Source organism: Camelus ferus, chromosome 11 (genome assembly GCF_009834535.1).
Source record: "Camelus ferus isolate YT-003-E chromosome 11, BCGSAC_Cfer_1.0, whole genome shotgun sequence".
NCBI lineage: Eukaryota > Metazoa > Chordata > Mammalia > Artiodactyla > Camelidae > Camelus > Camelus ferus.
The window spans coordinates 49,561,442-49,588,689 of NC_045706.1; the positions used below are offsets into that span (position 1 = coordinate 49,561,442).

Here is a 27,248-nt window from a genome sequence, read left to right on the forward strand (position 1 = left end):
ACAGTGATTTTTTTTTTTAAGTTGTTTCAAGTTTATTTATTTATTTATTATTAAAGTATAGTTGATTTACAATATTATTTAAGTTTCAGGTATGCAACAGAGTGTTTCACAATTTCTAAAGGTTATATTCCATTTGTAATTATTATAAAATATTGGCTATATTCCCTGTGCTGTACAATATATCCTTCTGCCTTATTTATTTTATACATAGTAGTTTGCACCTCTTAATCCTCTACCCTTCTCTTGCCCCTCCCCCTTCCTTCTTCCCACTGGTAACCACTAGCTTGTCTTTTATATCTGTGAGTATATTTCTTTTCTGTTGTATTCACTAATTTATTTTATTTTCCAGATTCTACATATGTGATATCATGGTTTAAGGTTGTTTTACTGAAGGTACTGAAAGGACTGCATGCATTTTCTTATCGTAAGAGACCAAATGGGATGAGATGAAATAACGGTTTTAAGAAGGGGTCCCTAGTCAGAGGCCCACTGTAGGCCACATGACTTCTCTTATGTGATCTCATTTACTTTCTTTCTCCAAATGACCACTGAGGGAGCTGTGAACCCTGTACAGATATGAACTTGGAGCCTTTGTGTTTAGTTGGGGCAGAGCCAGGGCGGGAACCCAGGGCCCATGCACTTTCCTGTGGGCCAGTTTTCCTAGCTTAGGTCCTATATATCCTGTGCTTTGCTTCCAGGTTAGTGAGAACCAGTGTAGCACTGTAGGTAAGCATGGATTCTGCAGCCACACTACCTGCATTCAAATATCATTGCATCATGTACCAGTTGAGCCCTGTGCCTCAGTTTCTCTTATCTGTAAAGCGAAGAAAATGATAGTCACTATGGGAATTAGTATTGTAAAACACCTAGTAAATATTATACAAGTGTTTACTAAACAGTAGGTAAATTCTATTGGACTTCTTGTCCTCCTACTGTGCTTAGTACTTACAGGAAAGCAGATATTATCTTTAGGCTTTCCCATAAGGAAGAGCTCTATGGAAATAGAGATGTCTGTAGATGTGAGTTTCCCTTCTTACATGGAAGATTTGGGCCAGACAGGTGATACACTTTAAGTAAAATGTCACTTAGCAGTGCCAATCCTGAAATGGATGTTCTTAAGCAAAATCTAAGTGCTTGTAAGACTTATATATCTTTGAATAGCTACATAGAGCTTTAATAAGGGTGAAAAATTCCAGTGGTTGAACTGGAATAATCAGATGAAGAATGGTAAAATAATCAAATTATATTTTGTCTTTATAAAGTGAGGGGGCTGAGCTAGATGATGCCAAATACATGTGACCTCTATAATCATTAAGTGTCTCAGCTCAGTTGGCTAACTCACACCTGGAATGTAGATGCTGATGTACTTAGATTTAAGATGGAATGATAGAACAGATGCAAATCCTCTGGTGTCATTTGCCTAATTAAATTTCCAAAGGCTGCATGAAAACAACCGTAAGATTACAGAGATCTTTGGTTACAGCTTTGTATCCTTTTGTCCACAGGCCCTTGTAACCTCTTATCCCTATGTTGAGTAAATCAGTGACCTTGGTGCCATACTGCACCTCAGAGGTTACTATTTAAATAAAGGAGTTAAGGCAAGTACTGTTATCACTTGTGGGCAGGTCACCTGCGCAGGATGTTATCCTCATCCAGAGCAGACTCAGGCACAGCACGTCTTTTTCAGAATACCAACAATTCCACATGGGTTGGGGAATTGAATAATGTCAACAATTAAAGATTAACCTTTGCTTGCTTGTAGAAACGACAAAGTAAAGGAGCTAAAAGAGTTCATAGCCTGAGGGGTAAACAGACTGCAAAGGTTAGTGTTTCTCAATCTGGGAGACAGTTTTATATCAGTCTGAGAAAAGCATCTGGAATAATTTTAATCAAGCACTCTGGGCTTATGCTAGACTTCCAGTGGCTCATCCACATGGTGGATGGGTAAAGAACACTGATTGGAGAATCAGTGGTTTCTGAAGAGACAGCTGTTGAAGGTTCCCTTGCCAGGCAATTGTCTGGTAATTGGCTTGATTAATGAGATTATGCAGTGGAAAAGCATACAAAGCTGAGGCTGCTAAGCTGAGGAGAAAAAGCTCATTTTCCCCCTTGTACTATAGAGCAATTACCTAGAGGAGTGGAGAAACATTGGGGTGCCCAGCTGACCTTCAATGACATCAGATTAGTTGCTAATTTTAGGAAGCATTTGATTAGTATTTGGGAGTTATATTCAGGAATTTCTTCATTTGCCACCCCCCAACCCCGGGAAGATCCTGTTGAAGTGATATGTTTGTGTTTAGTTTTCCAAGTACTATTGACCCTTAAACAACTCAGAGGTTAGGGGCGCCTGACCTTACACACAGTCAAAAATCCGCCTGTAACTTATAGTCTGTCCTCTGTATATGCATTTCCTCTGAATCTGTGATTCCACATCTGTGGGCTGTTTCAGTCAACCCTGGATCATGTAGTACTGAAGTATTTACTATTGAAAAAAATTCACATATAAATGGACCTATGCAGTTCAAACCCATGTTGTTCAAGGGTCAACTGTAGTTGGAATTCTTGACAATAAAACCCAGCAGAATGCTGCTGCTTGTAGTAGTTCTTAATTGAGTATCTATTGCATGGAAAAAGAAAAGAGGCAATATTATGTATTGGTTAAGAGCTGCACCCTGAAATGAAACTCCTGGGTGTGATTCCTTACTGTACGATTTACAAGCTTTGTGATTTTGAGTAAATTAACCTTTCTAGGCCTCAGTTTTCTCATTTATAAAATGAAAATAGCAAGTGCTTCATCCATGTCAGCTGCTGTTAACAGTGTTGTTGTTGTTGTTGATTTCGTTAGCTGACCAGTGACTCTGGGAAGAGTGCAAGGTCTGTTGTACCCATACATTGGCCCCTTTGTGGGCCCTTCTCACATCAGGTGGGAGGCGTGAGATGAGAGAGTGAGCCGAATATCCTAGTGGCCTGAGACACCTTCCCTCTGTAACTTCCATTTTCCTCTCCAGCAGCAGCTTTCCAATGAGTACAGGTGACTTCAGTTCATTCTTTGTCATGGATTTTTTTGTTTTGTTTTGTTTTATTACCTACAAAATCAAGGTTTTCTGGCTTACCATTGTGAACTGATAAAACTTACTGACTTTTTTCCGTTACCGTGGGCTGTTAGCAAAGAAATCTGACCTGTCACAAACAGGAACTTGCCCCAACATTCTTGCAATCTCCCTGACCAGGGCAATGCTTAGTCTTAAGATGGTGCTAGAGAGGAGCAGGGAGTCAGGAGTTATATCCCTGGCTTGAGAAGAAAAAGACTAAAGAGAAAAGCCTGAGACTGGGCATTTACAGAGCAGCTCAGCTTGGTTGAAACTTGGCTTTGTTTAACGCCCAACTTCTCAGGAGATTTTCCTCGGCTGAGTGGGCTTGGTGGGGCACTGGCTTGAGAGTGTTGCTTAGCAACAGGATTTTGTGGCACCCGATTCTCAAGGAGTCAAGCCACTCATCCCCTGCCTGCCCTCCACCCACCCTCAGCTACCATCCTGAGCCTCCTATTAGACAATCAAGTGTGTGCCGGAGGGAGGGACCAGAGAGAGGGGGCGAAGTTTAATCATTGAACTAAGCAGCCTGGAAGTATTTAATCTGTAGCACCTAGTTCCCCGGAGGTCTCTGGCTTGAGCTGGAAGTGGGCAGCGCTCTGGAGACGTGGGAGTAAACACTGCACAGAAGTCTCTGCTCATCTCAGAAGAAACCAAACTTGGGAAAAATGTTTGCGGTACACCTGATGGCATTTTACTTCACCAAACTGAAGGAAGATCAGATCAAGAAGGTAAGGACTCACCAAGCTGAGAGATCTAGGTTCAGTCTTCACTGATAGAGCTCACCAATCCTGTGCCTAGGTGCAAAAGGACTTAAGAGAGCTTATTAGGAAAGATGCAAGAAGCACAGGGGCAGTACAGGGCTCATAGAGGGGGAGGGGGAAGAGGAAGTAAATCTCCCGCAGGCTGGGCGTACTGTCCTGAGCTTTGAATTTCACCTGGACTTCCCGGCAGATATCAGACAGGAAGGGGACGAGGAAAAAGTCTTTAGAAAGCTTGATGACGATTGTGTTTGATGTGAGGGATATTTGAGGGGAAAGGCTACAAAGGAGAGGAGAGTCATTTTTAAAGAAAACGTGAGAACTTTTAAAGTAATTCACGATTTTTCACGTGCTTGAAAGAATATAAATATGGACACCAAGAGGGATGTGAGCTTTCACATACAATAATCAAAATGTGTATTATTGGCACGTGCTGTTTGCGAATGGTGTGCCCTTAATGATGTGCATTATTTCACCACTTTGCCCAAGAAATCTGTCTATAAAATTCATTCTAAGGTGGGCTGGTGATAAGTTGCCAAGACTCAACTGGGGGCCCTCAACATTGAGGAAGGCAGGAGCCCTGCCTGCCACTGTAGCCACACCAGCTACCAGTGGCAGGGCCCTGGGCACTGGCCTCCCTCAATTTATAGATAACAGTAGGTGGATTTAGCCAAGATTACACAAGTATTTAAGGTGGAGTGAGGATTAAACTCGTCTCTAACTCCTTCCCAGTATCCTTTCCATTGTGTCTTTTTTATTTTTATTTTTAATTTTAATTTTGTTTTTATTGTGTCTTGATGCCTCTTGGCTTTTCAGACTGAAAGAAAGAAAGCATGACCCCTGGGACCCCTACTTTGCTGGGTGAGATAAACTCCCACTACATTCATTAGAGAGAGTTCATTAGAGTTGGGTTACAGTAGCAAATCTTAAAATACTGTAAGTCAATCAGAGTTAAGCTGTCTTAATTTTCATTTGTTGATTAGATTCACAGACCCCTCTACTGACTTCCTAAGGAAAAGTTCTATACAGCATTGCTTAAGACCTCTTAGTAAAGAAGCAACCTGCATGGTGTCTCCCCAGTCCCGAAGGGGGAGTCTTTACAAACTTTACACCTTTGGTTCTGCAGATTAGTTTCATATCCTTGCCCCTTTGTGGTGGTTAACCTTCAGATACACCCTAGAATCAAGCTGGACATGTTTGTCCACCAGCCCAGGTGCACGTCCAGGAGGCAGGATACACAGCCTCCTCTGATCTGTTTCAGGTCCTTGTGGGAGGAGGGTCAGCCTTTGTCAAGGCTTGGAGTTGACCCCTCCGTCTCCCCAGGGAAAGCAAGAAAGCTCCTGAGAGTGAGCTGAGCAGGAGTAGTCTGGAGCAGTACGCAGCCACCTTGAGTGAGTGACCTAGCCAGGGAGGCTGGTTTATGAGTTGCTGGGATGAGTCACACGTTCTGAGAACACCAACTCATTCACTTCTACTTATGGTGAAAGCACACCTGGTCAAAAGGCATGAGCTCTTCCTCTGTCCCGCTCAGGTAGCCAGTCCCCTCCTTAGTTTCTGTGCTTCCTGACTCCAGAGTTGTCAAGATCCTGGGCCCCACTTGCCTGTGAGGGTTACTATTTAGATTCTGGAACAGTTTTTTAAAACCTCCCTATACCAACATCAAAACAAAAGCAAAACAAAACAAGAAGGAAGGAAAGAAGAAAAAGAGAAAGAAAAAGAAAAAGAAAGGAGAAACTACCTCTACAGCTTCTTTTCCAATTCCATATGTTGACATTATTTGACCTATTGATAACATTGGGCTGAGTCTGGTCACTGACCTGCAGGTTGTCCATTCATAAAAGAAGGACTGGTTAGATTTTCCCTTGTGTGCTTTTTACAGTTTAATAAGTCAACATTATGAAAAGTGGAAATGTTACCTTTAATCCCACCCACCTCTTTCACAAACACTGACATATTTACCATGTGGAAGCCCTTGTAGTCTTTTTTTAATCCTGGATGTTTTTATAGTTATATTGTATGTACAATTCAGAATCTTATATCCTTCACCTATTGTTGTATTGTAACCACTGGTGTACATTTCTCCATAATTATTTTAATATCTTTCTAATATTCAGTCAACTTGAACAATTTACCTTTTCCCTCTTGTTGGGCATTTAGCCACTTTCATTTTTAACAATGAAGGTATTGCTGAGATAAACATTGGTATGTATTTAATGTACTTTGTCTTTGGGATTATTTCTCAAGGGTAGATTTCCAGAAGTGAAATCACTGGGTCAAAGAGTTGAGCCATTTTATGACTTGATTCATTATATGGGACCTTTGGACTAAGTAATCTCTTAAGTCCCTTCTGGCTCCCACATTCACACACAGTACTCATTCATGCCGTAATTCAGCAGCTCTAAGCTCACATTTTTGATTCTACTCTTCCTACATTAACTGTGATGCTTGTTGGCTCTTTTGTTTAGAAGATATCCCATGTTATGGTTTGTGAGTCACTCCAAAAGTAGGACATGGTTTTCTACAACTCAAGTACCCTCCCCTGCACCTGCAACTTGTGTGCCTTGTGAGGCCAATAGGCCTCAAATCACCTGTTTGGATTTAAAACGCAACCTTTTTGTCCCAACCTATGTGTCATTCTTCCCTTCTAGCTACTGTTCCAGGTGTTGTGGAAGATAGAAAGGCTAGACAAGAAACCTATAATAAGGTGACATTTTTGTCTGACATAACTTTAACTTATTGCAACAGCAGGAGTAGTAATCCAAAGTCCTGAATGACTCTGTTAAACTACAACTCACAGACGACCCCAGAAGGGCCTCAAAACCATTACTTCCCTTTACGAGGGATGGTGCTATGGATGCCTCGAGAAGTTCTTTATACTCTGGGGCTGAGCAAAAATGAGCAGTACGTTTATGGGCACTGTGTGGGGGGCCTTGGGGTGATAAAGGAGCAAGTTTAGTTCCCGTGTAGCGTATCTCACCCTTCCCCAAGCCCCAATTACTTGGGTCACGTCCCTTCTGTCGGTTTTCTCTGTGTATGTGGCTGTGCCAACCAATTAGTCATAAACAGACTAAGGGTGAACAGGAAGCCCTTAATGAAGCTTGACCTGGTTCCATCCTATCTTCTCAAATATGCTGAAAGCCCAATTGTCCTCTTTTGTTAATGGCTCTCTGATGGTTTTCCGGCCTCTCTCTGGCCCCCAAGTCCTGGGAGCCATGGACCACCTCAGTGGCTTAGTGGCCCTGGACTGAGCTGGGATGCCTGTCCTCTAGGCCTGATGGTTGGGTACCTGTCCTATGATAAAGGTCATGTGACCCCTGGGCTTTGCTATAATTTGTCTGTTGGGCTTGTGGGTCGCACATGAAGCTATGAAGCAAACTCAGGCCACGTAACAAGGAATGTGGAGACTGCATTATAGTCCCAGTGCTACCACTTCCTATGGCTCTCCTAATGCTACTTAACAGCTCTGAGCCTTGGAGTCTTCATCTCTCAATTAGGGGCAATAATTTTGGCCTTACCTGGTTGCCTCAAAAGGATGTTTCAGAGATTAGATGAGGTGACATACATGAAAGCACATTGCAGACTACAATAAATGTTCTTAGCCTTAGATAAGAGTGTGGGAGAGCAATTACTTGCAGGAATGTGCCAAGATCAAGCCGCCTTGTGACCTGGATGGGTGGAGACGCTGTTCAGTATATAAAACGGGGTGGCAAATACAGGGTGCCTGTGCCACTGTCCCTCCTCCTGATAATCCATCCCAGTGAGCCCTGGGAATCCAGGCTGCCAGCTCCAAATGATTAGCATTAGCATGGGGAGGAAGGTAATATGATGTGACATATTACCTTCACATGGACTGCTCACAGCCATAGTGATTTTTATCACTTTCCTCCATTGGAGCAGTGGTCCTTTGCCACAATTTCCTGGTTATTTGAGTGACAGGCACTCATTTCCCATAGCAATTTGGGCTAGCTTTAAAAATTAAACTTTATCTTAATTAAAACAACCTCAATTAAAAACAGAATGGAAATTTAAGCACTGGACTGTAGAGATAGCACTTGGAAACTGAATTTAGTTCTGAGCTTTCTAGCAGCCACTAAACAAAGGGAGACGTGTCTGAATATATACTGTTATTACTGGATAAAAGAAAGCTTCCGTGTTTAGGAATTTAAGGTTTAAGCTATAGCTATTCTTTTCTAGTGTAAGGGCAATGAGACAACTGTGAGGGCGTTGAACTAGGAATTAGAAACTGAATTCTTCCTAGTTTTGCCCCTCCATTGTCCCGTCAGAAAAAAATGGGGTAATCATTTTTCCCTCAGAGCTTGTGCTTCAGAATAAGTCTCCACCTCCGCAGCCTTCCATTCCATTCTGTTCTTCTAACTCCCCATCTTGTCCTCAGCTCGATGAGGGGTTAGGCAAGGAACCTTTGGGAATCCACATCAAGTAGCTGTCCCTCAGGTGACTGGATAAGGAAGGTGTGGTATATATATATATACACACATACATACATACATACATACATACATACACACACAATGGAATACTTCTCAGCCATAAAAGAGAATAAAATAATGCCATTTGCAGCAATATGGATGGGCCTGGAGATTGTCATACTAAGTGAAATAAGCCAGAAAGAGAAAGAAAACTAGCATATGATACCACTTAATATGTGGAATCTTTAAAAAAAAAAAAAAAAGGCAAATGAACTTACAAAACAGATACAGACTCACAGACATAGAGGACAAACATTGTTCCCAGGGGGAAATGGAGTAGGGAGGGATAAATTGGGAGGTCAGGATTTATAGATACTATTATATATAAAATAGATAAACAGCAAGGTCCTACTGTGTAGCACAGGGAACTGTATTCAGTACCTTGTAATGGCATATAATGAAAAAGTATGAAAATGAATATGTATGTATAAATGAATCACTGTGCTGTATACCAGAAATGAACACAGCATTGTTAATTGAATATACTTCAATAAAAATTTTTTTAATTAAAATAAGAAGCTGTCTAGAATCAGGAACACAACTTCATGCCTGGGGTGGGAATTCATAGCCTCGAATGGAGGGCAAGTGTCCCCAGCAGCCTATCTTGATCACTTTGGTATCCGTTCCAGGTGGACAGGTTCCTGTATCACATGCGGCTCTCTGATGAGACCCTTTTGGACATCATGGCTCGGTTCCAGGCTGAAATGCAGAAGGGCCTGGGGAAGGACACCAACCCCACAGCCTCAGTAAAGATGTTGCCCACCTTTGTCAGGGCCATTCCAGATGGCTCAGGTGAGTGGGGCTATGGGCTGCCAGGGACCATGATCCTCCTGGTTCCCTCTAGGCTGATGGGTGCCTGAAGTTTGCTCCTTTACCCTGGCTTATCTCTGCAGCCCTCTCTCCACATTCCCCGCCCTGACCTCCGCATTTCTCTATGCTCCAGTGGCTCAATATCAAAAGTTTTGAACCAAAGTTCAAATGCACCTTTCTTTTTCCCTGCCTGCCTTGGCCCTACCCATTGTGTTCCTCCTCCTGCTGGAGAATCCCAACAGTCTTACCCTTGGGAACACCACTTAGCTTTTCCACCACGGTGTAGAGATTATTGCCTTGATCTGGGAAGCATCCCCATGCTGGGCTAGGAGCTTGTCAGAGTGCCTATCCCCATGCTGTGTATGAGAGCCTCCCCACTAGACCAGCACTTCACGAGGGCAGGATCTATTTCTTCTTCACCACAGTGTTCTGAGCGCTGCACGGTGCTTGATGCACACTAGGCCCTGAAGTATTTGTTGAATGGATGGTAAGTGGCATTTTACGCCTAGGTATCTAGGCTTTAGATTCTAGGCTTTAGATAGTAAGTGATAGAAGATAGTATGTTGTGGTAGAAAAAATATTAAATGATAATTTAAGAAACCTGGGTTCTAGGCCCAGCTCTGTCATTCCTCAGTGATCTTTGGAATGTTTAGCCTTACTTTTTCTGCCTATAAAATGAAAGAGTTGGCTTACGCATTAGTTTTCTATTGCTGTTGTAGTAAGTTACCACAGGCTTAGCAGCTTTAAATAACACGGATTTATACTCTTACAGCTCTGAAGTTCAGAATTTGATATGGGTCTCCCTGGGCTGTACTCAGGGTGTCAGCAGAGCTGCATTCCTTCTGGAGGCTCTAGGGGAGAATCCATTTTTTTGCCTTTTCCAGCTTCTAGAAGCCGCTTGCATTTTTTGGCTCATGCTCCCTTCTATCTCCAAGCCCCAGTGTAGCATCTTCAAATCTCTGGCTCTGATCTTTCTGCCTCCCTCTTCCATATTTAAAACCCCTGTGATTATATTAGGCCCACTCAAATAATCCAGAATAATTTCCCAATCTCATGGTCAACTGATGAGCAATTTTGATTCTATCTGCAACCTTAATTCCCCCTTGTCATGTGACCTAACATACTCGTAGGATCCAGGGATTAGGATATAGACATCCTGGGAGAACCATTATTTTCCTTACCACAGCCTAGAGAACTCTAGAGGGAATCTCTGAGTTTTCATCAAACTCTTCCATTCTCAACCTCTGGGTAAGGCCATAGGAGGGAAAGGAACTGGTATCTACCAGGCATCTTCTGTGGTCTTGGGGTGCTAGGGACGCACTGCCTCACACAATTCCCGTAAGAACCCCGTGGTGTAACTGCTATCCCCAGGTCAGCTGAGAGCACTAAGGACCAAGGGAATTCCCCAATGTCAGGGTCCCAGTGTTCCAGCCAAGTTCCAGCAGGGGCTTTGGGGCTCTTGAACGAGCAGGAACTAAAGTTTGGGGAGCTCTCAGAGACCTTTGATTGGACTTGCTGGGCTCTGGGCCCCCCTCGGTTAATGCCTGGTCCAAAGTATCTTTGCTCTGCCATTTGAGAGGCCCCCGGGAACTGTGGTGGAGCAGCCTGTTCCCTTGCTTGTGGGTGGGCATGTGGCATGGGCAGTGTACCACCGTGGAGGAACATAAGCTGTGGAAAGAGACAGTCCTGCTTTGAAATCTCTGTTCAATTCTGACACTGCTCTTTAGAATGTTGAGGGGACTGTGGTCTTTGATGGGTCATCTGGGGCCATTCTGAGGAAGCACCTGAGTCATGAGGTGTATGTATGGAGAGGAGGGAGCACTAGGTCAGAGTCCTCCTGGCTTCCTGTGTTGTGGCTCCTCTTGTAGAGGTGTGTCCCAGAAGCAAAGGAAAGTGGCCTTTCACGGTCTAGAGGCTGCTGGCTGGATGTGCCTTCCCGGCCCTAGCTGCTTCAGGAAGGTTTAGAAGTGAAACTGACCAAGTTGTAGAAATTCCCTCCTCCTCAGACCAGGAGACACCACCTCCTTTCTTCACTGTCTCCTCAGAGCCTCTCATCACGCAATAAATCTCACCAGTGATCAAGCTATGGTGAGGTCCCTGGGCCCAGAGTCCCTGTGGAGCCAAGTGACCTTGTCAAGTCCCAGAACCACTGTACGCCTGTCCTCATTAGTAAAAGGGCTGTGGCCAGTTTGTCCCACCAACTTGTGGGGTCATTAGGATCAGATGAGGTCACAAGGAAGGAATGCTTTAAACTCTCCAAAATGTCTCAAGTCCTGCATAGCTCCTGCAACCTGGTGGTATAATTTCTGATTACTAACAAACAAAACCAAACAAATAAAACTCTCCTAATCTCTTGGGGCCTCCATTTCAGAAATGTATGCAATTTCCAGAGAAATCCTTCTGAGTGTACCTACTCCAACTCTGTAGTTTCCCATCTTTTCATCTGAACCTACCTGAGAAGGGATAACTTGATTGAGCTTAGTTACCTCCCAGCCTTTCAGTCAGGGAGCTGCAACTGACTGCTCTTACTTGCGCCTTAGAAGTGCCTTCTCTTCCATCAGTCATAAGGGAAGGGGGACAGAAGTGCCCATCTTGTTATCTGAATGTGACTGATTCTGTAGGCCCCACCACAGCTGCCTTTCTTCTTGGCCTCTGTCTCCAGGCAGCTTCCTAGGCCTTCTGGAAGGTGAGCCTTGGGGGTGAACCCAGGAGCCCCAGTGTTGTCAGCTGATGGGCTGAGGGGTCTGCACTAGGACAGAAGTCCCATACTTCCCTGAGCATAGGACTTACCTGGGGTGATACCTAAACGTGGTTTCCCAGGCCTCTTACCCCTGGAGATTCTGAATCTTCAGGAAGCTACACGTTCAGTCATTGTGTGACTTTGGGAGATGCTGCACTTGGAAATGGGGACGGAGCAGAGTTACAAGCCCTGGCAGCAGTTTAGGACAAGGAAACCCCTGGCGTCTGTGGCAGCCTCCAGCCGCTGAAAGGTCACTGGAGGGTTGTCCCCAGCAGACAGATTGTCAAGGAAGCCTCACCCTCATGAAAGATTATTTCTTTTTAAAAAAATTATTGTTTCTTTTTTATTTTTTAAGTTGAGATACAATTGTCATACAGCACATTAATTTCAGATGTACAACGTACTGATTCGATATTTGTATATATTGTGAAATGATCACAGTAAGTCTAGTTAACATTCATCACCACACATAGTCACAAAAAACTTTTTTTGTGGTGAGAATTTTTAAGATCTACTCTCTTAGTAACTTTCAGATATGCAATTCAATATTATTAACTATAGTCACCATGATGGGAGGTCATAACAATCTTAATAATGTCTGTAAAGATTCTGATGGCCCCACTGCTGCTGTTGTCTTCTGGGCAGGTTCTCCCTTCGCTGAGGTCCAATGAGTCCTTTTCCTGGGATCACAGTCACAAAAAGGATCACATTGTGTGGTTTCTGTGAACTAGGGTCTTGAGTCACTGGTGGGGTGAGGTGACCACAGTGCGATGATGGTGCTGGTGGCCAGAGGAAAGAATCAGTCCATGCAGACATTATTACAATACAGTAGGTCTTCTGGGTCACCTTCAATCTGGCTTGCAGCATAAGAACCTCCTCTTTTAATAAAATCCTTCAGTCCATCCTGGTTATTGCCAGAGGTGTTTTCCCAAAACCTCAATCAAATCTTGGTTAAAATCTTTCTTAAAACTTTCTGTGACTCCCCACTACCTTCTGGATAAATCCTAAGCTCCTTGGGGTGGGATGGCTTTTCCAAATCCTTCCTAATTTTTTTAACCCAAGACTGCCTGCCAGCCTCATTTCTGTCACACCTCTTTCCTGCTCAAAACACAGACCTTTCCACCCCCATACAGTCTCATTCCTTTGTTCACAATTTCCTCTCCCTGGACCCCTGTTCTCCTCGGTCTGGCTACCTGATGCCCTGTCACACTCAGCTCTGTCACCTGCTCTGATTTAGATGCCACTCCCTGTGCTTCCCACGACCAACCAGAGCTTGCCATACAGCAGACCCTCAATTAATGATAACTTTTCTTGGTTTGTTTTTTAATAGAAAATGGAGAGTTTCTTTCCCTGGATCTTGGAGGATCCAAGTTTCGAGTCTTGAAGGTGCAAGTCTCTGAAGAGGGGAAACGAAACGTCCAGATGGAGAGTCAGTTCTACCCAACACCCAATGAAATCATCCGAGGGAATGGCACACAGGTACCGGGCAGGAGCTCTACGAAGGTGGGGGAAGGCCTTGGCATCAAGTTTATGGGCGACTGTGCCTTAGCTCGGGGTCCTGTGCTTTCTTTTCTCTACAGCTGTTTGAATATGTAGCTGACTGTCTGGCAGATTTCATGAAGACCAAAGGGTTGAAGCAGAAGAAATTTCCTCTCGGCCTAACCTTTTCATTTCCCTGCAGACAGACTAAATTGGAAGAGGTAAGGCTGCTGCTGGGGAGGGAAGAAGCTGTGTAGGATTTGGGTTTGGAGCTGGAGAATGTGGCATGAGCAGGAGTCAGGCTGGGAACAGGAGGGATCAGCAGGAGTTTTCTTGCTTGCTTTTTCTTTTTCTTGCCACCCCCCCCCCCTTAACAGTGATGTGGAAATGTGAGGCAGAGAATATGTTAACGTAGCTACCTTGATTTTACACTTAACATGGGCACAGCACAGGAAACAAAATGGTTTCCACCACCAAACTCAGTGGTTCTCAGGCCTTGGTTGCATCAGAATCCCAGAAGTCTTGTTAAACACAGATTGCTGGGCCCCACACAGGAGTTTCTTAATCAGTGAGGCCTTAGATTTGCATTTGGAATAGGTTACAGAGTGATGCATTTGCTGCTGGTCTGGGAACCATACTTGGAACCACTGTTGTAACTAGAGTGGGAAGGCTTAGAGATTCTGCCTCTACAGTAAGCTCTTGGAAGCAGGATTGAGGTGGGGTCACTGGAGTGACAATGCTATTGAGCAAACCTCACACCTGGGATGTACCGTCTCAGCTATGCCACTAGCCAGCTAGAGTCTTGGGTAATCTATCTCTGTACGCCTCAGATTTTCAGTTTGTAAACAGGGAGAAATCAAACCTGATCTTGCTTGAATCTGTGAAAACCAGTAAGGGGACATAAAAAAGGACAATGTGCTTTCTGAAGCCAGGGGATTATTGTCTATATTCAGGTCTCCCCAGGCCACTCTTGCCCCCAGTGGTGGTCCATGAGCTCTTGCTGCACGGACTGGTCAGGACATTCAGATGACAGTCAATTCATGGACCACCTGATATCAGGGACCACCTTGGGATGTGGTTGATATTGTTGGCTTGAGCCATTTGGCATAGTGGAAAGGGAGTAGATTTTTGTGATCCACAGACCTGGCTTTGAATCATGGCTCAGGACAAGTTGTGCCCACTGGGCAAGTTACTTTGGGTCCCTTGTTTTCACATGTGTAAAACAGGGATAATTTCTACTTGCTGGGCTGAGGTGAAGCTTGAACAAAGCATCTGTACCATGCCAAGCACTGTGCCTGGTGCATCAGTGGTAGCTACAGGGTTTGAATGATTGTCCCTATATGATTTGTCTATTCATGCTTTTGTACCTTGTCCCCCAATTCAACAGATGTTTCTGGAGGGCAGGCACTATTTTGTATTGTTCTCCTCTTCCACCCCCAGGGTCTCTAGCACAATGTCTTTTATTTAATATCTGTTGATAACTATCTACATTTGAAGGTGCAATCAATCATTTACTGGATTCTGCTGAATGAGAATTTGCCATCATCTATCTATATGGGAGATGGCTGAGGTTTACTTTTTAATTATTTTATAAAGAAAGAAGTGGGAAAAAATATAGTATAAAGAAGGTTTCAGGGAATGTTAGAAGAGGCCAGGGGAGCTTTGCTTGTCTTCGCTGGTGTGGAGATCAGAGTTCCTCTGAGTCAGTTGTAGGGAGGAGTCAAGAATCTGACCTTGATTTACCAAATAGTTAAACGTCTCTTGTTTGAGCTTAGGCACAGAGATGTCAGGAAGAAGGAAGAAGATGATGATGATAGACTGTACCAGATTTTGACACTGTATCTTGCACTATGTTGAACTCTTTATGTGCATTGCCTCATTCAAATCCCCGAACAATCATATTAGGCAGATTTAATTATTTCCATTTTATATTTGAGAAAAATTGCAGTTCATAGAGGTAAAGAGATTTGCCCAAGTCCACATGGCCAAGAATGGCTCAGCCCAAGCTCATCAACTCCCTGACCACACTGACTTTCTAAAAAGGCACAGCTTTAAAACATTGTTTAAAATGCCAGCAGATGCCTGAAAGCATTTTGATCCATTTTGTGTTGTATCCCAGTAATGGTTTTCAGATGACATTTAAACTAGGGAAGTGAGCTTGATTATATCAAGGAAAAGAGAAATGCTTTTTCTCGTCAAGATCTAGTTGAATTACTTGCATTTTATAAAATTTCCTCCCAAACTGCCTTTCAGTGAAGTCTAAAGTAGAGAAGTTTCAGCCACAAGGAAGTGCATTAGTAATAATAACTGAGAGTGGGCATGATTCTGCAGCAGATTTGTGACACGAAAATAAGGGCTTTGGAGAAGGTGGAGTCTGCTCAGCTGTATAAATGCAGGAGGAGGTAGGAAGGGAAGACTTCATGGAGGGGTGTGGCTAAAGGGGATTCTTTGTGAAACTGAAAAATGATTAAAGAAGTTCAGGGCATGGGAATTAAAGGAAGATATCACTTTGTTGTTGTTTTGTTTGTTTAAATGAGGAAACGGAAAATTCTTAGCCAAAGAGAATTTTCCTTGTGTGTATGTGTTTCTGATGATTAAATGGTAACACTCCTGTAAGATAGGGGGGAAAAAGAGATAAAAGAAGGTAGGAATTAAAAAATTTAAAGAGGAAAATAGAAATCCCCTCTAATCCCAACCTTCAGAGATGCCCACTAGTAGAATTGTTGAGTTTTCCTTTCAGTCATATCTATTAAATACTGGTGTTATGCTATATACATAATTTAAATATATATGGTTGTAGGTACAGCTTTTTTCCCCCACTTCCCTATATACTCTCCCCCCAACAGTTCCCACATTGTCCCTAGCATCCTTTTTGGAAGGAGGTCACCCTGCAATCTCTCACTCCTCTGTCCCGTTGAAGCAGGGATATTACTATAGCCCATGAAGGCAGAAGTTAGGGAGAACTGCCACTAGGCAGTGCTGTGGTGCAGGGTGAAAACCTAGTCACTGGTGGGCCATCAGAGACCTGTGTTCCAATTGGGCTCTGTCCTTCACCCACTGTGAGACCTGGAGAAGTTTCCTTCCTCTCTAAAGCTTGGCTGCTTTATCCATAAACTAAGAGGGTGGAAGTGGGGATGTAGGGGGTGGTCAGGGAGTTTGTAAGTTTGGGCTCGGCTCCTCTTGACTATGTGACCTTGGGCAAGTCTCTTAATCTCCAAGTTCTCTTCCAGTCTGAAACATTCTGTGATTATTTGCTATTTTAGACATGAAACTCTTCAGAAACACCAGTTGTAAGCAGATAATTGATAATGCAAATTGAGAACCATTTTTTTAAGTTGAAATTAAGTTCCCAAGGGAGTCTTACGAGGTAACACCATGTCAGTTCTTTGTGGACCTGGCAAACCCGGCATTGTGCAAACATCATGTGTATCTACCACACACCAGATAACTTCCATCAGAGCATTCCTGTGACAGAGGCAGAAGTGACGTTTCCAATTTGTAGATGAGTTAACTGAGGCTGAGAGGTTAAATTATTTGGACAATGTCTTGTGAAACCAAGTGTTCTAACTCTACAGCTATTGTTCTTTCTGCTCTAATGTATTACGTTTCAAACTGCTCAGATGCGAGTAATAGGAAAGATGTTGAAATTATTAGAAAAAACCTCTGAGAAAATGTTGGAAGAATTAGAGTGATTCAGCTTAAAGACGAGAAGGCCATGGGGGGTGCACTTTAAGCATGAGATTTATGCAGCTCATTTTCAGAACTGAGTGTCTTCTTCATCTTTTGTGGATCTGAAATCTTCCCCCAGGGCATCCTGCTGTCATGGACGAAGAAGTTTAAGGCACGGGGAGTTCAGAACACCGACGTGGTGAGATCTCTGGCAAATGCTATGAAAAAACACAAGGTGAGGAATCCACCTCAGCTCAGGGAGCCCTTCCAGTCCTAGCCCCCTTCTCTTTAGGGTTGCAGGGATTGGGGAGTGGGATGTCTTGTACTGTACCTACCCTCAACTTGATCTTAGGGAAGGTCTCACTGTAGCACAGATGTGGCTGTGCTATCTGGTTAAAGCCACCAGTGAGCCTTGCTATGTGGAGCTCGTTCCGAGCACTGTTGAAGGGTTGCTTGCACTCCCCAGGGCCCTCCCCAGCTGCCTCAGACCTGATGCTACTGTGTAGTGCTCCAACCCCCACCTCTCCTCTCTGAGGCTTAAAAGATCACTTTCTTTCCAGTCTGGCTCTCTGTCCAACTTTCCACTCTCTATTCATTGAATATCTCTATTTGTTGAATTCATTTTACAATAATTTAAATAACTGCAAAAGCAAGACATGCTCCTTACTGAGCTGAGTAGTACACCAATAAACCCAAATGACTTGTTACCCTGACAGCTTAAGGAATATTTTGATGAATACCCTTCCAGTCTTTTTTTCTTCAAAGCTGAGTTTGTATTCTTTTGTATCCTGTGTTCTTGTTTTCATTTTACCTTAAAATGCTCCCTCAAACCTTGTGGAACTGTGGTGCAATAACCCAAGTTGACTTGGTAGGGTGGGAAACGCACGGTGCTGCCCATGGAGAGGACTTGGCTGAGGCTGGTTAAAATGTCCCCGTGGGTGAGGACGTTGGTGTTTTCTCCTGGAAACACCATTGCTCCCAGGATAAACATGCTTTCCTCAGGGTCCCTCAAACACAGACTGGAGTCCTAGTGGTCTTTCCCTCATGTTTCCTTTGCACAGAAGCCTTCACTCATAAAGCAGGAGAATGGGTTCCATTTTTCAGCTCCCAACTGTTCTTTCTCTCCCCTGGGCCCCTGAAACTTAACAAAGGCCTTGTTTCTTGCAGGCAGGCCCGGAAGGCGGGATGTAGTGATTGTCTCAACCAGGCATCTTCACTGCTTTTGCTTCCTCTGTGGGGAAAAATAAAGGGATAATGCCTCCCTCCCACCCACTGATGCCCTCTGCCACTTGTGTTCCAGCAGGACATAGATGTGGACATCCTGGCTTTGGTCAATGACACCGTGGGGACCATGATGACGTGCGCCTATGATGATCCCTACTGCGAAGTTGGTGTCATCATTGGTAACTCAATTTGACTTGCTTTTTGGAGGTGGGTGAAAGGGGCTAGTTAAGGGCTTAGTTTCAGGGACCTCTGAATAAATTTTGTGGGAAGGTTATTGGTACTTTCTATTTAGAAGAAGTAACATAGGAAGATGGAAAATTAATACATGCATTCATTCAACAAGTGTTTACTGAGGGCCTATTGTGTGCCAGGCCTTGTGCTCTGCATTGGATTCTTAGTGGTGAGAATCCCAAAGGTTCCTATACTTACGAAGCTTTCAGTGGGTAGGTGGGTTAAAGGCCAAAAAGACCTAAACAAACAATGTAATTTCAGATGGTGGTTAGTATGATAAGGAAAGTAAAGCAGGGTGATGTGATTGAGAGTAAGTGTGGTGGAGTGGTCAGGGCAGGCCTCTGAGGCCTGAGGTGACATTTGAGCAGGGACCTCAGGAGGAAGGAGCAAACAGGAGTGGAAGGGAAGAGAGTCCTGTGGCCTCTGAGATGGGAATGAATCTGGGGTGCTCGAAGAACCCTAAAAGGCTGAGTGGTGGCTGATTCAAAATTAGTGAAGGCCGAGAATAGAAGGCTGTTTAGGCCAGAGAGAGTGGACAGGATGGGGCAGATTGCATAGGACAGTGGACACAGTCACTGTAAGGTCTTTGGCTTTTACCCCACGAGAGACAGAAGGCGCTGGAGGACTTTGGGCCGGGGATGGATAAATGGGGAATGCATTTTTAAAAAGCTTATTTGGTGCTGTGTGGAGAATCAACTCTTGGGGGCAAGGCTGGAGCAGGGAGGCCAGCCAAAGGCCATAGCTCTGTGTAGGCAAGATGAGCGGAGGCTGCAGCTCAGAAGAGCTGTCTGGTGGGTGGTCTCAACATCTGAGCTGGGGGGTTCTCCAGGAGGGGCCCGTGGAAAGGCTATCTGGGGGACAGGAAGGCCAAGTGGATCAGATTTATAGGCTGTTCTTTACTACCCCGTCAGTTCCCCATTCCTTTACCACTGTTGAGGGGAGTTTTCTGAATTGTTTTTCTTGATTTCCAACCCACTCTCCTCAGCTGGACTTGCCCAAAGGGCAGGATCTTTACAGCTGAAGGGCTTGATCTGCCTTTCTGTTTCTGGAGCCCCACACCTCAGAATGGGCCTGGTGCTTGCCTGTCATGGCATCAGTTACTGTCCACTGTGTCTGTCTTAGTGACAATGTCTGGTGACCTGTAGATTTGGGGCCATGCCTAAACAGTGTGCTTTTCTGAGAAAAGCTTTTCCCAAATATTACATTCTACTTCTCTTTATCTCTTATTTCTCATGTTGGCTTTAAAATCCTGAGATCAGAGTATCAGCCAGGGGAAGATACTTACATTTTTTTAAAAAACAGTTTTATTGAGGCACAAAAATCCTCTCATTTAGGTGTATAATGCAGTGATTTTTAGTAAATTTACAAAGTTCTGTAACCATCACCACAATCCAGTTAGTTAGAACATTTCTATCATCCTGATAGGACCCAAATAGATTGTGCCTATTTGCAGCCACTCGCTACTACTCAAGTGTTTGAGGTGTTTCTTTAGAGTAAGTTTGTGTTTGAATAATGGCATGTTGCTTTCTTCTGTAATAGCTAATCACTGTTAAAGACAAGGATGTAGCTTATGTTAGGAACAATTTGTGGCAGGCTGTGAATAAGGAATGTTTTTATTATCAAATAGAGAAGAGGCTAAGCAACATAGGGAAAGGGTTTAAAAAATTACTGTGGGTTGGTGATTTTAAAAAAATATGTATTTACAAGGTTACATTAACTCATCCTCCTCTTTGTAAATGTGCTTTGTCAGCTTTCATACATATTCATCGGGGACTTCTTCACAATTGACTCCATTCATAACAGCAAACCATTAACACCCTGACAAGTGTAGACTTGACATGTCAGCTTTATTCCTCATGAACTCCCGGGCTTGCCAAAGCTGCTTCCCTCAGCAAGAACCAGGCCCGGGAGTGGATCAAAAGCACTTTGTGGTGCATTCAGAGGACTCTCAGGCGGTCGAGAGTTCCCTCTGTCTTTGCCCAGCTTGGAGCCCTTGCGTCTCTGTGTGTTCTCTCTGATCCCTTGTCCAGGCACCGGCACCAACGCGTGCTACATGGAGGACATGAGCAACATTGACCTGGTGGAAGGCGACGAGGGGAGGATGTGCATCAACACCGAGTGGGGGGCCTTCGGGGATGACGGGGCCCTGGAGGACATCCGCACTGAGTTTGACCGGGAGCTGGACCTCGGCTCTCTCAATCCTGGGAAGCAACTGTGAGTACTCCAAGGTGTAATCTGGGCAATCTGAGTTTATGAGACTAGGTTTGTATTTCAGTTTCACTGGACAGATGAGGAAAGTGAAGCCAAGGAAATTGAGTGCGTTCCCCTAGGTCATATCCCTAATTCTAATTCAGTTCCAGAAGCAGGGGAGACACAGTTGTGAACCAGGTAACTCAGGCCTTGCCCTCTTGGCTCATTCAGATGAGTGGCCTCAGAAAAAACCAGTGAGGCCTGAGGGAGCGCACGTTCCTCATTTGTGTTTCCCATCTCCCCTGCACCCACTTTCTCAGAGGCCTAATCACGCAGCACCTGGCGTGAGTCCTTCCCTGGCTCAGGTCTCACGGAGCCTTTCTCCGCGCTCGTCCCACGCTCGCCTGTCGTGTAACGGCGTGGGACCTGCCTCAGCTCTGCCTGTGCGCCAGACGGCTGGCCACACCTGCCATTTTCCCTTCCTTTCTACACATAGTGTCTTCACATTATTGCAGCTCATTAAGTGTTTGTTTAAAAAACAAAAGGTGTTTGTTGAATGAAAAAAAGTTTAGAAATTTAAAAAATAATTTCAGACTTACAGAGAAGTAGCAAAAATAATACAAAATTCCCCTTCACTCAGATTCCCTAAATGATAACATTCTCCTTCTGTCTGTGTGTATAGGTATATACCAACACACACTAAGTACACATATGTATAAAATATACGACTGTATAAAATTATTTTTCTGAACCATTTGAGATTAAATTGCAAACTTAAGATCCTTTAACTCCTAAACACTTCAGAGCATATTATCTGAAAACAATTACATTCTCTTATATAACCAAAGTATAATTATAAAAATTAGGAAATTAACACTTGATCAGTTCTGATATCTAATTTACAGATCTATTCAAAACTCACCAGCTACCACACTGAAGTCCTTTATAAAAAGAAAAAGAAAAAATGCTGTTCTGGGCCAGGTCCAGACTCACACATGTTGTGCTGCTGCTGTGTTGCTTCAGCCTCTTATAATCATCTGTAATATCTTTGTTTTTTCATGACCTGTCAAGCGTACAGGCCATTTATATCACAGAATGTCTCTCAACTTGGATTTTTCTGACGTTTTCTCAGGATTAGATTCAGGTGACGCATTTTTGGCAGGGCTATCACACAAATGATATGTTTCCTGCCCAGGGTATCAGATCTGGAAGCACGTGATGTTTGTTCCATTATGGGTGATGCTATAACTCAGATCACTTGGTTGAGGGGAGATGCAAGAGGTTTCTCTACCATAAGGTGGAGTATTCCCTCTGTAGAGAATCATTATCTGGTGAAGAGATACTTTGAGACTATGTGAATATCCTATTTCTCATTGAACTATCACTCTGTAGCTTAGCATCCATTGATGAATTTCTAAATACATCATTCCTTCTATGTTTATTGGTTGTTATTCTACGGTAAGGAAGAACTCTCCAGTTATCTATTTATACTAATATGGATACTTTTTTACTTTATGCGTTATAATTTCTTCCTAGAATTATTTATTTTGATGCTCACATTTTTTCAGATTTAGCCAGTGGAAGCTCCTTCAAGCTAGTCCCTGTCTTCTCTTGACATGTTTGCATCACACTTTAAATACGTCCTTATTTTCTGACACAATAAGATGCTCCAGGCTCATTGTGTACTTTCCCAGCCCCAGGCCTGGAAAACCGCTTTCCCAAGAAGCCCTGGTGAATAAATATTTTAAGTACCTCCTAGAAACCACTCAAACACTAAAATTGCATAGCTGGGGAGCAAATTTCTGCTTTGAATGCACCTGTTCCCCAGCACATACCCATTTCACTGGTGACACAGAGCTGTCACAGCCCAAGGACATGGTTCCCATTTTTTTGGACTTTATCATCCTCACTCCATCCACTTCACTTAAAATAAATTCCACTCCCCTAAACCCAACTTGGATTTCTTTTGATTGTATTCTGTTTCTGCAGTGTTTTAAGACTTTTTATAATGAAATACATAAATTTGATTAGGAAACAGATTATTCTTGATTTCACATCTTACATTTGCAGAATAAAAATTATTTTTAGTAGTTTATTTGGGGAACAATTAATAATTGCTTGTATGCAGACTGAGAGTCCAGGTGTAGGTAGCCTGGCAGAATATTTCATCCACATTATTGTAGAACCTCTTTGGTCCTCTTTGGGGCTCATTGGGTCTGTCCAAGCCCATCTCACAGACACAGCATCTTTCTCTCTTGGACAGAAACATGTATAGGAATTGGAAACATTTGAAATTTGGATTTGTCATGTTGTGGTTGGTGATCCTGGGAAAGTAGCTGAAGTCTCTGAAGTTGAGGTTCTTTATGCCTAGCATGAGAATGGCACTCCCATGGCCAAGGGATGATTTGAGATAAAGACTCTTGGAATCAAGCACTTTATGATCAGGAAAGAATCTTAGATTTCCTCTAGGTTAGTCTTCCCCTTTTATAGGTGAGGAGAATGCAGCTCAGAGAGGATGAGTGGGCTCTGGGGCAGAGACTGAGGCCTCCTGACCCGTCAAGAGGCCTTTTCACTACTCGTAGTCCTGACCATGGCCATGGCTCATGGGCTTTGGGAATGGATGGTGCGTAATCAAAGGCATTGCTGCCTCCTATCTGTTCACCAAATTGTAGGTTTGAGAAGATGATCAGCGGCCTGTATCTGGGAGAACTCGTCAGGCTTATCTTGCTAAAGATGGCCAAGGCAGGCCTCCTGTTTGGCGGCGAGAAATCCTCCGCTCTCCACATCAAGGGCAAGATTGAAACACGGCATGTGGCTGCCATGGAGAAGTAAGCTTTCGGCAGGGTCCCTCTCACATTGACTTTGCAGAGGATTAGGGTGGGCAGACAAGGCATGGTGTGCTCATGGGAGTGGTACACAGAGGGACCAGATCTTCCTTCTTCACCAGGACGATTTCAGACCTGGGCAGAGCTTCAAGGTGGGTTAGCAAAGCCTCACATGTGGCTTCTTGTTGGTTTCATCAGCCAGGGATTCTGCTGTCAGAGGTCTACCCTCCCCTCATGTTTTGCTGCCTTCTTCCTCCCTGAAGTAGTGACATAACTTTTTTAGGGCCATAAACCCCTTTGAGAATCTGATTCAAGTTCTGGACCCTTTACCCCAAAATGTACATTTCATACAGTTTTGCTTATAATATCAGGGCATCCTTGGTCATGTATTGAATCCAAATTAAGAACAACTGCTAGAGCAAAGAGCCTTCTCTACCTGGTGCAGTTGGCGACTGGCTTTGGCTTTGGTGATTGGAGGCCTCACACACAGGTCCCTGCAGTGGGGAGCTGACTGCTGAAGTTGGCTAGCCCCAGTCAACTCAGGATCCTGCTCCTCAGACTTAGATACCCTGGCATTGCCCTGAGCTTTGTAGTCAGCTTAGAATCTGAGCTCAGCACGGTGAGCTCCCTGAGTCTGCACTCCCAGAGTCTGTACTCCCAGAGTCTAGTGCTTGTGCAGAACTTGGCAGAGACTGAGTTTCTATGAAAGACAGTGTAGTACAGGGTGCCTTAAATGGTGGGCTCTGTACTCTAACTGCCTGAGTTCAAATCCTGGCCTTTGCGCTTACTAACTGTGTGCCTGTGGACAAGTTACCTACCCTCTTTGTGCCTCAGATCCCTCTTCTGTACAATAGGATAATGACAATTCTTCCACCAGGATTTTTGTGAGGAGTGAGTTAATACATGTCAAGTTCTTAGACAAGCATCTGGCGCATAGTGGGTGTGCGATAAACAGTGGCTATCATGACCATTGTTGAAATTGTTACTATACGATTATGTGCCAGCCTGTTTATTTTCACAGTCCTGAGAGGTGGGAATGCTGGCTCTCTGAGGGGAATCCCAGGGGATAGAGAAGTTTGGTCCTCTCATTCTTTTCCCCCGGCCAGGTATAAAGAAGGCCTGGCCAATACAAGAGAGATCCTGACGGATCTGGGCCTGGAGCCTTCGGAAGCCGACTGCATCGCGGTCCAGCACGTCTGCACCATCGTCTCCTTCCGTTCTGCTAATCTCTGTGCAGCAGCCCTGGCAGCCATCCTGACTCGCCTGCGGGAGAACAAGAAGCTGGCGCGACTTCGGACCACGGTGGGCATGGACGGCACACTCTACAAGATCCACCCGCAGTGAGTGCTGGTGGCGGGTCCACACCCCTGCAAATGAGCCTCCCCTGGAACAGAGTCCCAGTGTTCTCTCTAAACTATGCTGCTTCTCTGGGTTGCTGGAACCAACCAGCTTCTATGGTTCTGCGATTATAGGGGCAGGGGTGAATTCAGAGATTACATTCATCTAGCTGGCTGGGTTGCTTTGGGAGATCATTCTTAGAGAAGTACTCTGCTAAAGCCAATTGTCTGAGTAGCAAGGCCATCCATCCATGTCCTTATCCATACACCCATCTATCCATTATTACTGAATACTTACTATGTGGTAAGATTGGAAAGTAAGATACACCCAGTTATAAATGGGGGGAAATTGGGATGGCAGAGGCTGCCAAGTTCACATGAAGGATACTGGCAGGAAAACACAAGAGAAATGAGAATTTCCCAGAAGGAGGGAGCAGGGCTCCTCAGGACCCCATTCCATTGCTACACCTGTGTTTGTTCCCATTGACTAGGCCTGGGCCTTTATGATTGTTTCATATTTTGCCTTCACTCCTGTCTTTAGATATCCAAAACGCCTGCACAAAGTGGTGAGGAAACTGGTCCCGAACTGTGATGTTCGCTTTCTGCTGTCAGAGAGTGGCAGCACCAAGGGAGCTGCCATGGTGACAGCAGTGGCCTCCCGTGTGCAAGCCCAGCGGAAGCAGATTGACAAGGTGCTGGCTTTGTTCCAGCTGACTCGAGAGCAACTTGAGGGTGTGCAGGACAAGATGCGGGTTGAGCTCGACTATGGGCTGAAGAGGGACACCCACCCACTGGCCACAGTCAAGATGCTGCCCACCTATGTCCGTGGGATGCCAGATGGCACAGGTGAGCCAAGTACAGCTCCCTTCTCTGATGGGCTACCCAGAGCTCCCATCAAAACTCCTTAAATCCAGTTAGGTTTTTTGTTTTAAGAGCCTTGGGTTCATGTCTGTAATGGAGGGAGGGAGAGTTGGGTAGAAAGTTAGTACTCTTCTGAATCTATTTGCCTCGGTTGATCCAAGGCACTGGCAGTGAAAGAATAAGTTAGGTTACATGTGTGTGAAGACCCAGATGCTGTCCCCTGGGGAACTACCATCTGGACACTTAGAGTGTCTGGCTTGTCTTCCACCCTCTTCTCTGGCTCTCTTCTGTCCTGGGGCTTGGCTCTCTTCCTCTCCTCTCTCTTCACTTTCTCCCCCTGACTCTGCCCAAGACTTCAGACCCTTGATCCTTCTCCTGGTCCTCTGTGCTCAGCCAAGAGGAGCCATGCAACAGTGGAGTCAGTTCTTTAGACAAGTTACTCCACCAATTTGAATCTCATGGGCCTCACCCAGATATAATGACCTTTGTACAATGCTTCATATCTTTAATTTGCTTTTGAACCTTTAATTTCATTTTGTTCTCACAACCACTCTGTATGTTACATAAATAGAGAATGATTCCAATTTTATAAGTGTCAAAACTGAGTCTCAGAGAGGTTAGAAGACATAGTCAAGGTCATACAGCTGTACTTGGAATGTCTCAACAATAAAGATATTTTCCAGAGCCAATATCCTTCAAGTCTACTTGAGGGAAAAAATGAAAGCAGTAAAAGACACTATTTAGTTATTCATTCTTTCATCTCTTTTATCATTTTGCCTTCATTCCTCAGAGTTTCATTAAGTACCTGCTGTATGTCAGGCTCTGTTGTAGACATGATGACAGAGTAGTGATGAAAACACAGTCCGTACCCTTGTGGAGCCTATGTTCTGTTGGGCTGGCAGACAGTAAATAAATGTCAAAGGATGCCATGTAATGACAGGGGTATGAAGAAAATTTGAGCAGGACAAGGCGTAAGAGAGCTCATTGGGGGTGAGGTCTTCGGCAAATTCAGGCAATTCAGGGAACAGCAAAAAGACCAGCATGGTTAGAACAGAATGAGTGAGCAGGAAGGAAGGTGAGGGGTTACATGGAACAGGCTGCGATGCTCTGCGATGTCAGAGAAGTGAGAGGCGCTGCGCTGGGGGGCCCTGGACGGTAATAGGGGTTGGACTTGATATGGTTTCTTATTAATCAGGTGGGGGTGTGGGAATCTGAGGAAGAGGAGAACGGGACAGAAGAACAATTTCATGCTTGTGATGAGCAGGTCCTATAGGCCCTACAGACATGATGGAAGCACCTTCTGAGTCCACTGTAGTCAGGGTAGCCTGGCTTGGATTCACTCTCAGGCTCCTCAAGCATAAGTATTATGTGGGGCTCTTACCAGACACCAAGAAAAGCAGGCTGGCCTCACATGGGCTCAGGGTTCCTGTCCAGTGCTCTGAGGCTATGCTCAGTGACCTGCTGTACCCCTCTGGCCATGAGCCCAGGTGGGCAGGCTCTGGGTCTGCTCTGTTTTGGTGTCTCCTCTTCCTCCCAATGCCCGCA

General features: G+C 44.4%; 1 protein-coding gene across 4 annotated transcripts in view; it reads left to right on the forward strand.

Moving 5' to 3' along the window:
* The first annotated feature begins 243 nt into the window (after positions 1–243).
* HKDC1 (hexokinase domain containing 1) overlaps positions 244–27,248 on the forward strand; it is a 41,307-nt gene continuing 14,302 nt past the window's right edge. Inside the window, exons 1-10 of one of the 4 annotated variants that reach the window (XM_032491539.1) lie at positions 244–3,820; positions 8,967–9,129; positions 13,218–13,366; positions 13,468–13,587; positions 17,175–17,270; positions 18,336–18,438; positions 20,521–20,704; positions 23,353–23,508; positions 24,612–24,845; positions 25,384–25,688. In XM_032491539.1, the coding sequence (XP_032347430.1) occupies positions 3,758–3,820; positions 8,967–9,129; positions 13,218–13,366; positions 13,468–13,587; positions 17,175–17,270; positions 18,336–18,438; positions 20,521–20,704; positions 23,353–23,508; positions 24,612–24,845; positions 25,384–25,688 (1,573 nt within the window). In that variant the 5' untranslated portion in view covers positions 244–3,757. The remainder of the gene's footprint in view (positions 3,821–8,966; positions 9,130–13,217; positions 13,367–13,467; positions 13,588–17,174; positions 17,271–18,335; positions 18,439–20,520; positions 20,705–23,352; positions 23,509–24,611; positions 24,846–25,383; positions 25,689–27,248) is intronic. The other 3 variants (XM_032491537.1, XM_006181174.3, XM_032491538.1) reach the window with 3 other exon arrangements.